This window comes from Macrobrachium nipponense, chromosome 30 (genome assembly GCF_015104395.2).
Source record: "Macrobrachium nipponense isolate FS-2020 chromosome 30, ASM1510439v2, whole genome shotgun sequence".
NCBI classification, from domain to species: domain Eukaryota; kingdom Metazoa; phylum Arthropoda; class Malacostraca; order Decapoda; family Palaemonidae; genus Macrobrachium; species Macrobrachium nipponense.
The window spans coordinates 36,059,511-36,071,985 of record NC_087218.1 but is presented as its reverse complement, the minus strand read 5'-3'; the positions used below and the strand labels follow the sequence as shown (position 1 = coordinate 36,071,985).

The 12,475-nt window shown below is 36.2% G+C and overlaps 1 protein-coding gene across 2 annotated transcripts in view; it reads right to left on the bottom strand.

The window, feature by feature from the left end:
• Positions 1 to 2,086: 2,086 nt before the first annotated feature.
• The window catches only part of LOC135202438 (nucleoprotein TPR-like), a 114,984-nt gene continuing 104,595 nt past the window's right edge, over positions 2,087 to 12,475 (bottom strand). Inside the window, exons 3-7 of one of the 2 annotated variants that reach the window (XM_064231833.1) lie at positions 8,075 to 8,264; positions 7,409 to 7,502; positions 6,631 to 6,716; positions 5,013 to 5,165; positions 2,087 to 4,470 (exon numbers count right to left, since the gene is read on the bottom strand). In XM_064231833.1, the coding sequence (XP_064087903.1) occupies positions 4,413 to 4,470; positions 5,013 to 5,165; positions 6,631 to 6,716; positions 7,409 to 7,502; positions 8,075 to 8,264 (581 nt within the window). In that variant the 3' untranslated portion in view covers positions 2,087 to 4,412. The remainder of the gene's footprint in view (positions 4,471 to 5,012; positions 5,166 to 6,630; positions 6,717 to 7,408; positions 7,503 to 8,074; positions 8,265 to 12,475) is intronic. The other variant, XM_064231834.1, reaches the window with a different exon arrangement.

The window sequence follows — 12,475 nt, the reverse complement described above, 5'->3', positions numbered from 1 at the left end:
TTTTTACATATGTATTTGCCTCCTTTAATCCACAATCCCTTTATGCAGGCAAATTGTTTGAGCTACATCCTGATGGTCAGCAGGTTCAGATACTTTAATCAGGCCATCTCAGACTCCTAACAGAATCATCTGTAGAATGCAAGTTGCAAGCTGGAGTAATAGGGAGCACTTTCTTTCCTGCCTTGCTTCACTCAGAGAACCTAGGTCTTATACCTTCTGCTATCCTCATGAATTAGCAGACAGTTCGCAGCATCTACTGGTACTAGAGTATCACCCTGATGGAGTTTGTTTTGCAGATGGTATGTATGCAAGAATAAATATATGCACATACTAGTTTTATCCATTCGGAATTGCTTTTGGAATTCTGTATTGGCTGGTCTGCAAATATCATGCAATAATTTCAGAATTTATTAACTCCAGCAATATCATTGCTGTTTGAATACTGAAGAAAATAGGCGCACTGTTATTTTCTATGTTCACAGCTTATCAGATCAGGATCTTTTAATTGGAATATTGAAACTCAAGTGCATTTATATTTTGTATATGCGTTGGTCTGGTATTAAACATTTCACACCACCAACACGATCATCCTGTTAAGGAAGTAGGTTTAAAACCATTATCCTTGTTTGGGGTTTGCTACCTGACCCCTGGAAAATAAGACTTTCAGTTAGAGGTTCTTGCAGAATGGTAATAGATTCTATATGTATAATTATGCTATAGATGAGATTTCGTCTTTTTCTGGGGCTGAATTACTAAGCAACTGAGTAACATGGCTTTTAAAAGCTATCAGTGTTTTCTTTTGGGTTAAGAATTTCTTTGGAATTTCAGTTTAAAATTGAATGTGTAATCAGCCATTCTTCTTGGGTGTGTTGCAAGTCAAGATGGAAAAGATTTCCAGGTGTAGAGATTGCTTATACTTACCTTACTATGACATATTTGGTCATTAGGCCCCAACTTTGACAAGTTTCAAACTGCAGCATTTTGGTCATTAATTTTATTTTTACTATTTTGAAAAAGATTCATGGTCTTTTATCACTCTGCTTCATATGGTAATATGTACTTCAAGTTATTTCAGAAGTATTAATTTGCTTTCAGGTAACTTTACAGTGTTTTTCACCACACCCAACCACATCAAGCACTCTCCAACTTCTACTATCAAAATCTTGGCCATGGTTCAACTAATATATGAAGAGTTGGACAACAAGTTGGAAGAATGGAAGGAGGAAGAGTCTGAAAGGGAATTCAAAGCAACGTTGAGAACTGAAGGAATACTGCAAAAACTCTAGTATTGCCTGGTGGGCTGTGAGAGGCCCATTGTATGCAATAGCTCCTCAATTTGGTTCACACATGCCTGCTTTACCAGTGAATATGATCCACACGACAAAATTGGAGGTGAAGTACATGTATTGAGAGAAAGTTTGATTAATTTTCTTGGAGAATTAATATAAATCCACAATTTTTAAAACTCTCTGCTGTCGATGAAAGTTTGAGTGAACAAAGAGTAACCATGTAATATCAAGAATGTGAAACTCCACTGAACATGATAGCATTAATTAATTAACACCACTGAAACTATTTTCTTAAGTCTCCTCCTGAAATTTTTACTCTTCCTGTGGGCTTGGAAGTACTATTGGAATTCTCAATATGATTGCAGACAGTAATTCATGGATTTCTCAAAAAATAGACATTTTTCCTTGGACCATTCTACAAAGCACTGTTTTAAATGTCAGATTTCCCATTCATAGGTTTGACTTGCAATTCTCTTTCCTCTCTCCTGACATAATCACATGAATCCCATGTTTAATTTTCCCACTAAAATTGGCTCATTTTAATTCTTAGTGCAAACATCTATGAAGTGTAGAGATCTGAAGTTAGGACTAAATATATATAGGCTTTGTTTATGAATGGGATATTCTTATTTACCCTCATTTCAGAAATGTGATTGCCAGTCCTTTCAGGCTGCTATAGCAGTTCATCTCCTGTCAGTGGTAAGGCTAAATTTGTGATGGGTAATTTATTTGAGCTTATTTTTTGTTATAACACATTTGAACACCTTTTCTGTTCACGAGGATAATAATACCAAAAGTATATTACCTTTGTATATTTGGCCTTTTTTATGACAGCAATACAAAACTAGAAAGCTGGATACTGTAACCCCAACAATGCTGGTCATCCAGAGGAATATTATTAATTTGATGAAGAAACTTCGCTTGCAAAGACTACATCTTACAATGTATAAGCTTAAAGAGAACAAATTGTGGACAATACAGCAGTGGAGGAGAAGAACCCAAGTAATGTGGAACACTCAATTGTACAGACACGTAAGGAGAGTACAGAAACAGGGGATGAGAATATTGTGTTAAAGAATGCTATACTGTAATTTTTTTTCCTAAGATTTTACTGTATGCTTATCACAGGAAAATTTTTAGAAAACACTTTTTTATAAAAAAAGAGATAATTGAGATAAGAGCTAGTTGGACTCTCTGTTTCAGCAAAAAGCACAACTGCATTAGAGTAAATAAAATACTAGATATTACTGTACATTAACCTCTAACAACGTAAACAACAACTCGATACGCAATAAATCTCCAAATTTCATACAGTTCTTTTTCAACTGAAGGCGCTGTTGTTGCAGATACAAAGAGTCTACGTAACATTGGCCCTGTCTACTGTACAGTAACATAGAGGGTCTAACCAGATGCTCTTGCATTTTTCATATAGAAAAAATGTGAAGAGAAATACATGAAGGAAGCTATATTATAGCTTCCTAATATACCTTACTGATACGGTATATGAAAAAAATAAAAATTTTTGTCCTTTCCTAAAACCAAAAGAAAAATTAGGTAGATTGTTTCCAATACCAATGGCATGTAATGTTTGGTAATTTCAGCGGCTCTAGTTACATACGCCGATGACTATTACTTGCTAGTAGTGACTTCCTGGTCAACAGAAATACATTCTGTACTGTATAAATGCGTGAATAAAAGAAGACACTGTTGTTGCTGAAATGTGTTCTGGACACACACTACGTCAGACAATATTCACTTGATGTATATACCTAAGGGCTGCTAACACTAAATTTCACTAAATCACCAACTAATAAATTGGTCGTACATACATTGTGCTAATCGCTTGCCCGTCAAGCTTTCAGCCTGTACAGTATTTATAATGTGTTTAGTCAGCCTTCATGCAGTGATCACAATGCTATAAGGGAATTTGAAAACCACAGCCAAAATATAATAAATGGCCCACCATCCTCCAAGACTTAGTCGCATTTTCCAAAAAAGATGAGAAAAACCTCGTGATGCAAAATCACAAAGTTGTGTTGACATTGAAAAAATCATTTGTTTTCTAACTTGAACACAAATGAAAAGCCCTTTGGAAAGAGTTCTTGAAATACAGGGTAGTGGTGCGTAATGCTGCACTACTACCCTGCGATGAAAACCTGACTAGATATCTATCCCTCCTCCCCCTGCCTAATTTGTACAGTTCTGCATGTGTGGCATTACTAAAAATTCTCAACATAGGATAATACTGCCACACGACAAAAAGTAAATGATGTACTTTCATGACAAAGTTAATCCTGTAAAAATGAAGACTGTACAACAACAGAAATGTAGAGAACAATCATGAAACAAGACAAGAACTACGTCGGAAGAACTCCCCATCGAGTTGAAGGCAGCTCAACTCGACATGACTTTTCCTTGTCAGCCCTACCAAGACAAATACCACAAGATGTGGAATTTGTTCGTGCGAGAGGTAACGAAAGACATAACATAAACATCACTAGCTATCCTGCTACATCCAAGACAACTTTAGTATATGTATTAATATGAATGAAATACGATCCTGAACTTCCAAAAGCACGGATACAGTGCTCTTCTTGATCATTAGCTTTACCTGTAAAGTTTTGGGTAACATTAATACAAGAAAAACTCAATAAATGTTGAGTAGCATTTTGCTCAATTTTCCTTTACAAAAAATTTAATTGAATCCCTTTCTTATAAGTAAACAATTGTTCTGAACACAAACTGCCTGTGTTGAACAAGACAGTGCACTGACTGACATAAAAACTCAATCCTTAGTAACTGAAAAACTTTTGAATGGTAGTAGGAGAGTGCATTGAATAAAGCATTGAATAAACATAATAGTAAGTCCATCATCCTGAGTCAATAAGAATTTCTGAATGGTAATAGGACATCCCCTAACAAAAAACAAATAAGAATATAAGCTGGGAGACATCTAGTCTTAATTAAAGCTAGTAGCAATTAAAGATACAGTACTTAATTTAGAAATGCACGGTGAATTAGCCCGTGAGATGAAGAAATAGCATTGGGAGGAAAGTATCTGCAAATGCTGCTGCTACTGCTGAGCAGAGGGCAAGACAAGGCATTCGCCAGGGTAGCTAGAGATCAATTGATGGGTAAAGTCACAATCGTTCCACTGCTTGAGCGTTTCGACAGCCAAATCCTGGAAAGATGGAAAAATGCAGGGAGATTAACAAGGTTCTAATAAAACTAGGGTAAGAAGTTCTAAGTAGAATGTCACAAATATATGAATGTTAATGTTCTCAAAATACTTTCTAAGAATTAGAAACCATAAAACAAACAATCTTAAATATTCTTCATACTACTTTATTCTCTAACTACCAAAATCTTTGGGGAATCCAAAACATACTTGTATGAGTATTAATGTTCTTAAATTAGCTTCTAAGAATCAGAAACCATAAAACAAAGAATCAGATTCCATACAACAATTTTAAGTATTTTTCATATTCTGTAGCTACCAAAATCTTAGGGGAATCCAAAGCTTTAGTGCACTGTAAATTAAAAAAAACATGATTTCCTGCTACAGCAACAAAAAATATATCAAATGGCTACTTGCTCATTTTAAGATGCGAGATATTAGTGAATTAAATACGCACATATTCCCCTAGAAAGTAGTTAATACTTGCACTGGTTCAGTATTGTGAGACAGATGGTGAGATGATTACTACAAAAGTTCCAGCTTACCCAATTCCTGTGCCGATGAGGAGGGACAAAACATTGGTGATTAACAGTGTGTAGAGAACATCCCTTGAAAACAGAGATGACTTCCCCACCATCACACGCCGGATGCTGGCACCGCGATTCACTCCCTTTCCAGGGTGACTAAACCGCCACTCCCTGCACAAGAGAATCTGGCATTAACCACAACTGACAAGACGTAAATATGACAGAATGTCAACAGAACAAAGCAAAGGTTGGAAAAATACAATAGTGGTTTCGTTTCCACATTATTCTCCTGTCAACAGTTAATTCACAAACTAGGAAGAAAGAACTGTGCCTTATTTCCCTCTGCTCATAAATTACTGTCTGGTAAGTTAATATTTAATTAAGCTCATTACAAATTATTAATTACATTTCCCAGACAACTGTAAAAAACTGAATCTGCAACGATGTATACCATTTTATTATTACAATCATTCCTTGGGAAGCAACAAAATTTTTATTTGTTTTGCTGAACCGAGGTACGTTATCTATTATCAAAATCCCTAAATTAGGTGCTGTATACCATATACAATTTACTCTGCACAATGACCTACAAGCAGTAGTAAATGATAACTTCAATTGACCTTCCTATTTAATTTTTCACTACCAGCCCAATCAAGTTTTAACCTCAATGTTTTAAATGGAAACAGAGGTGAATCTCATAAATAATTCCATCAGCTGACAACTAGGGATTGACATAAAACAAACCGGAAACTTTCTTACTCTGGGAGGTACTAAATACCTCTGAACTGATAATTTTCCTAAATTACATTTCTTGCAATAATCATTAACTACTTGACACACAGTAAGAACTTGTTACATTTTTTGTGATGATATTTACAGTACCAAGGTTATAGACCTTGTACAGTACTTTGTATATCAGCTAAATCTAGACACAAAATACTAGGTTTCAATTACTGACTTCTAAACAATAATCTATTGATGACATAGGAGAGTCATAGTACAGGTACAATTCTGGGAACATAAAACTATAAGCTAAAATCAGAAAAAAAATGGGTTTATACAACTTGTGCAAATTGGATAGAAAGAATGATCATCTACACTCTACAGCATCTTTACTAGTGAAACGCCTCAACAGAGCTGCTCAATCCTTTTTTTAACTAACTGATTATTTAAAATAAACTGGAACTAAGGGACACCAATATTGGGCTATATAACCAAGTGGGCTGAATGAGTGTGCCACCTCAAAAACACCATTTGGGTTCCTGATTGTCAGGATTTATGTCCCATGACTAAACGTGGCATTCTTTGCAATGGTATTTATATTAAATGGTACATTCTAAATAAAATGCTGGGTCTGTGTATACATTCTCGAAATACAAACGTCAGAACTTGTAGAAAAAGAGCAAATTTCAAGTAGAATATTGTGCAGTACGTGCCTCATCAAATTCTCAACCCTTTGCACAATGGCAACCAGAGTACCCTATGTTGAATGTTGCATTTGAAAGTAGATCTTACATCTTTCAACTTTTCATTGACTTTCCTTGACTGACTTCTATTCCTACGAATGATGAAACAATCCCCAATTCAAAGATCACACTTCTGAAATATACTGACAAACAAATTCCTTTGAACTTACTTGGGTGGAGTCTGGTCAGGCCGACTGCTCCAGTCCCAGATCCAGTCAGTTTCAGTGTTTCTCTCAACACTGATGAAGTCACCTTCCTGAAAGAGTCAAGGGTTGTTTAGTGGTTGCCTAAAAAATTTCTTAAACAACTAGTTAAAAAACAAACTTTCAAGAGTTCATACATTGACCAAAAGTAGACAAACTGCCTAACAAAAAAATATTCCTAAGGATTGCAACCTGAGTATAAACTGTGGCATTCATTAACCAAGGAATTAGTCTATTTAATATTCTGTAGCAATTATGTTTATACTCATAAGAAATTGCGATAAGAGCAAGGAGTTTTACTCAACAATGTCTCTATAGTCTATACATGACCAATGTTTAAAAATTCTACGGGAATCCCAGTGAATCTTTCAACTCTACCACCTAAAGTATGATTATTGCAACGTTTAGTTACTCATTTTCGGTACTGTAACATATAAAATGACTATTATATTCAATTTTCCTATATTCCACGGTTAGCTGCACCTCACAGATTATTCACCTTTCAGGAAATATGTTCTTTGCATTTACTGTACGTACTTGTTTTTAAGCTGTGAGAATTATACTGACTTTTTAAAAAATGTATAATTAACACATGAATTTATATACAATTTATATAATGTATGTATGTTATGTATGTACTTGTATATATTATATATATCGTATATATATAATGTATATATTATATATATATATATATTATATATATATTATAATAACATAATATACCAATGACGAGAGGATTTACCTTATTGTAATAGTTGATGTAGACATCTTTCGGTAGGGCCTCCTCTGGGTCCGTGGTCATTTCTGTGTTTGGACTATTTGGAGGAGACCTCGGTCTGAAAGCATTCAGGCACAGAATCAAAATAACGCACCAAATAAGAATAGATACACTGAACTGTACGAAGCTCATGGAGGACTAACCATTAATACATAATAAATATGGAAAACTCGTGTCTAATATACTATATATTATCATTTATGGTCAAATTATGGCAATGGTTTTAATTGAGGTTAATGAAATGGAGAGGGATTTCTTGCTGGAATTTGCAATTGCAAGGAGAGAGAGAGAGAGAGAGAGAGAGAGAGAAGAGAGAGGAGAGAGAAGAGAGAGGAGAGAGAGAGAGAGAGAGAGAGTGTCTTGGAGTCGGCGTAGCAGGCTCCCTACACTGGAAGCTCTATGGCGTTGCAATCTTGGAATCTATAAATAGCTCTCTCTCTCTCTCTCTCTCTCTCGCCTGTGACGCAGAAGGCTCAGGCAATAAGTGTTGGTGAAAAATTTAATGACACCTTTTGACCTTGAAATGAATGGGGGTCATCCTTCCACAGCTGTGACTGAGATGTAGTTTTATAAACACAACACCTGAGCATTAAAAACATAACACAACAACAACACCAGAAGGCCACTTACGAATCGTGAGGGGAGTCCCTGGGCGTGTCACGTCGGGACGAGGCGAGGGACACCCTGGCCGAGGAATGGTTGCTCTCCCTCTGCGCCTCCCTCAGGAGGCGGATGTACTCCTCGCCGTTGCCGAAGGGCAGAGGCGTCACTCGATCGGGGCTCTCCTCCGGCTGGTTGGACAAGTCCACCCACGATTCTGCTGGAGCAGAGAACGAGGGATGAGTTCAACGGGGTCGCTCGGCTTCTTGTGTTTGGGTTTGTATAATCAATGAAACAACTTCTTGTGGTTGTATGTATTCTCTGAAATACCTTCTTGTGTGCACGTATGCATTTATGTATTATGAAATAACTGTGTGTGTATGTATGTATTCTGAAATAACTGTGTGTGCATGTTAGTATGTATTCTGAAATAACCTCCTATTATTATGTATTCTAAAACAATTTCCTGTATGCATGTATGTGTTCTAAAATAACCTCCTGCATGCATATATGTATTCTGAAATAACTGTGTGTATTTGCGTATTCTAAAATAACTTCCTGTATGCAGGTATGTATTTATGTATTCTGAAATAACTTCCCGTATGTATGGAGGTATATTACTTGAAATAACTTCTGTTTCTATGGATATGTTATGCAATTTGCATTTATGTAATATGAAAAAAGTTCCTGCGTGTACGTATGTATGTATTCTGAAAAATTCTGCAGAACAAACCACATGGTTCCCAAAGAAGCTTTAATGTAGAATGTATGAATATAGGTGAGTATGTGTGCATGCACATGTATAAATGATGCAACTTCAAGCAATAAATACCTTAATCAATGCCCACATTTTACCAAGTGTTCTCACGATGTATAATACTTATACATGTGTGAATATATCTACTATACATGAATTTATATAAATAATCTTAATTATTTAAACAAGATACAGAACTGAAAGGGCTGACCAAATCAGACGCATATTTCAACAGCTATTTTTAGATATTTTACGTGGTTAGGAAACAATGGGTTGCCTAGCAACGGGACCCTACAGCTTAACTGTGGAATCCGAACCACATTATATCAAGAAATTGGTTTCTAATCACCAGAAACAAATTTTTCTGACTCCACGTTGGCAGAGCGGTGAATCGACCTCGGGACTGCCGAATCGGCTGGCGAGCACGTAAACCACTAGTCCAACGAGGAACTAGCTTGATGTGATACAATGATATGCAAATATTCTCACTTAATTACAGAAAAATCGAGCACACCAACTCGAAGTCACGCAAATGTATTACGTACGAGTTTTACGTATAAATTATATATCTAGGCACATTACTATATTCACATGATTACTCGTTTTGCTGTCAAAGCATAGGTCAATATTTGACACTCCTTTCTTAAGGAACACACAATACATAGGAATGTGACTATGGAGTCTTAGGTATGGAAATGACTATGGAATCTTAGGTATGGAAATGACTATAGAGTCTTAGGTATGGAAAAGACTATGGAGTTTTTGGTATAAAATTGACTATTGAGTCTTTGGTATGGAAATGACTATGGAGTCTTGAGTATGGAAATGACTATGGAATCTCAGGTATGGAAATGACAATGGAGATTTTGGTATGTAAATGACTATGGAGTTTTTATGGAAATGACTATGAATTCTTAGCTATGGAAATGACTATGGAGTCTTGGTTATGGAAATGACTAAGGAGTCGGGTATGGAAATGACTATGAATTCTTAGCTATGGAAATTACTATGGAGTCTTAGGTATGGAAATTACTATGGAGTCTTAGGTATGGAAATGACTATGGAGTTTTTGTTATGGAAATGACTATGAATTCTTGGCTATGGAAATGACCATGGAGTCTTGGGTATGGAAATGACTATGGAGTCTTGGGTAAGGATATAACTATGGAATCTATGTGAAAATGAACGAACGCTACACATCACCGTAATAAACAATATTTGAGAATTACAGGATTGCAACATGAAAAAAATACACTTCAGCATAGCATGTAAATACGAATTCAGTATGTTCGACATATATTAGCAATTCGATATAATGAAAGATGATCGTCACAACGGCGTCATTTCAAAATATGCTTCATTAATTAACTTCTACCAAAGCATGTAGTTCCGTAATCGGTTCTGATATAAAGATAAATAAAACCTGCTTTTATGACGGAGAATATATCAGATAAATGAAGAATATTCTACCGTATGCATAAGCACTTTATTTTAATGGACCTAAGAGTATACACACAAATGCCTTACAGCTCATTATACCTGGTTCATATTAAAAAATAATGAGTTGCACAATATATTTTTCAACTATATATATAATAAATTAATGCTTTACAGTTTCATAGTTTCATATTAAAAAATGTGGGGTTGTACAATATTTTTTTTTCAGTAATACACACACACATATTTATGTGTGTGTGTGCAACTATTTTTTTAATATGAAACAAGTATAATGAACTGTAAAGCAGTAATATTATATATATATATATATATATATATATATAATATATATATATATATATATATATATATATATATATATATATATATATATATATGAGAGAGAGAGAGAGAGAGAGAGATGAGAGAGAGAGAGCGAGAGAGAGAAGAGAGGGAGAGAGAGAGAGAGAGGAGAGACTACGATTCACATCGGAAGAAAAAAGACAAGAGCCATCGCAACACATGCGAACGTGGGCCCTCTTTTGACGTCAGCATCCATTGATTGCAAAGAGCAAAGGGGGAGGTGGAAGAGAAAGGGGGAGGTGGAAGGGGAAAGGGAGGGGGTAGTGGGGGGAGAGGAAAGAAAACACATGGAGAGAGAGAGAGAGAAGAGAGAGAGAGAGAGAGAGAGAGAGAGAGAGAGACGTATTTATCACAATCCGTCATTCACGATGAAAATTCCAAATCTAAGGGCAAAGTCCAAGGGTCAAATGGCGACGGGTGGAGATATACAAAGAGATTAATGAGCATGGTGATTGACATGCGATACAATCTGATATGAGAGAGAGAGAGAGAGAGAGAGAGAGAGAGAGAGAGAGAGAGAGAGAGAGAGAGAGAGAGAGAGAAATTCCTTGCTCAAGCATCTGTTTGTATAAAAAGGTTGATCGCCGTCACATGCGTCATTAAGAAATACAAAAATGAATTACTTAAAACTTTCGTTCAAATGACTTCGAATGATGGCATGCTGTGTGGATTCAAAAGACCACTGTCGTCACTCAACAGAATAAGACTAATTAGCCAGCAGAAATAGCACACGGACTACACTGCACGTGTCCATATCAGGAAAATATAATCTGTTTATGATTTATAACCAGGACGCTGGCGAAAACTGGAGGGTGGTATTTATACTAAAAGTTTACTGTGACCTAAGCTACAGATAAGGCGTGATCAGACCTCCAGCTTACAAGGGGCGCGTGCTAAAATCTACGATCAACACGTGTTTTGTTTCACCAACGACAATATAAATACGCCATATTTTATCAAAAATAATTTTTCTGTATTGTTCAACATGCACATTATTTATTTTTTACATTTTCATTCTAATAAATAAAACATAAATATCCTACCCTAAAATTCCTGTATCTTTTTATATCAAAGCGAAACACTTTTTTCAGACCTTTTCAGGCTTACCAGTGAATGAAAGGAATTAAAGATGAATAATATAAAGCTAAATTTTTTTTAGTTTTATTAATAAAATAAATTAGAAACATACGCTATTGCTACTCGTGGCATGTCCCCGCAGGGGGAGGGGGGGGGGGCAGTGCCGTCAGTGTACCTCGCACGGTGCACTGTAAGCGTCCCTTCGGCTCCTAACTGCAACCTCCGTTTTCATATACTGCACCCCTGTTCATATTCTCATCCTTCATTCTGATTTTCCACCCACTCCTTGCAATGAATTCACAGCGCAACTGCTTTGAGGTTTTCCTCCTGTTACACCTTTCAAACATTCTTCCAGTTAATAACTTCCCTTTCAGCGCCGAATGACCTCATAGGTCCCAGCGCTTGACATTTAGCCTAAGTAATATATTCTTATTATATTCTGCTCCTGTCATGGCGTTTGCAGGGTTAATATAATACTACATTAATCCTCGGCGTTTGTCTCCTGAAGATACGGAGCCGCCATCTTCGATACGAAGCAGTTTTGTCGATTTGTACCCAAAGGACGCACGAGAGAACCAATGACAGCCACTGACAGATATCAGCTGATTGTGGTTCTCGCGACAGACAGACAGCAGGGATCTTTCACTCACGGTTCAAAATGAGTGGCTGACGATATAAAAGAAAAGCAGAACAACAATTAGGCATATTAATGTATGAAGACGAAACCCGGGTTTGAAAACACCGGCAAACAAAGGATAGTACACAAACAACACTCTCAAGTTTGGTATAAACAACAA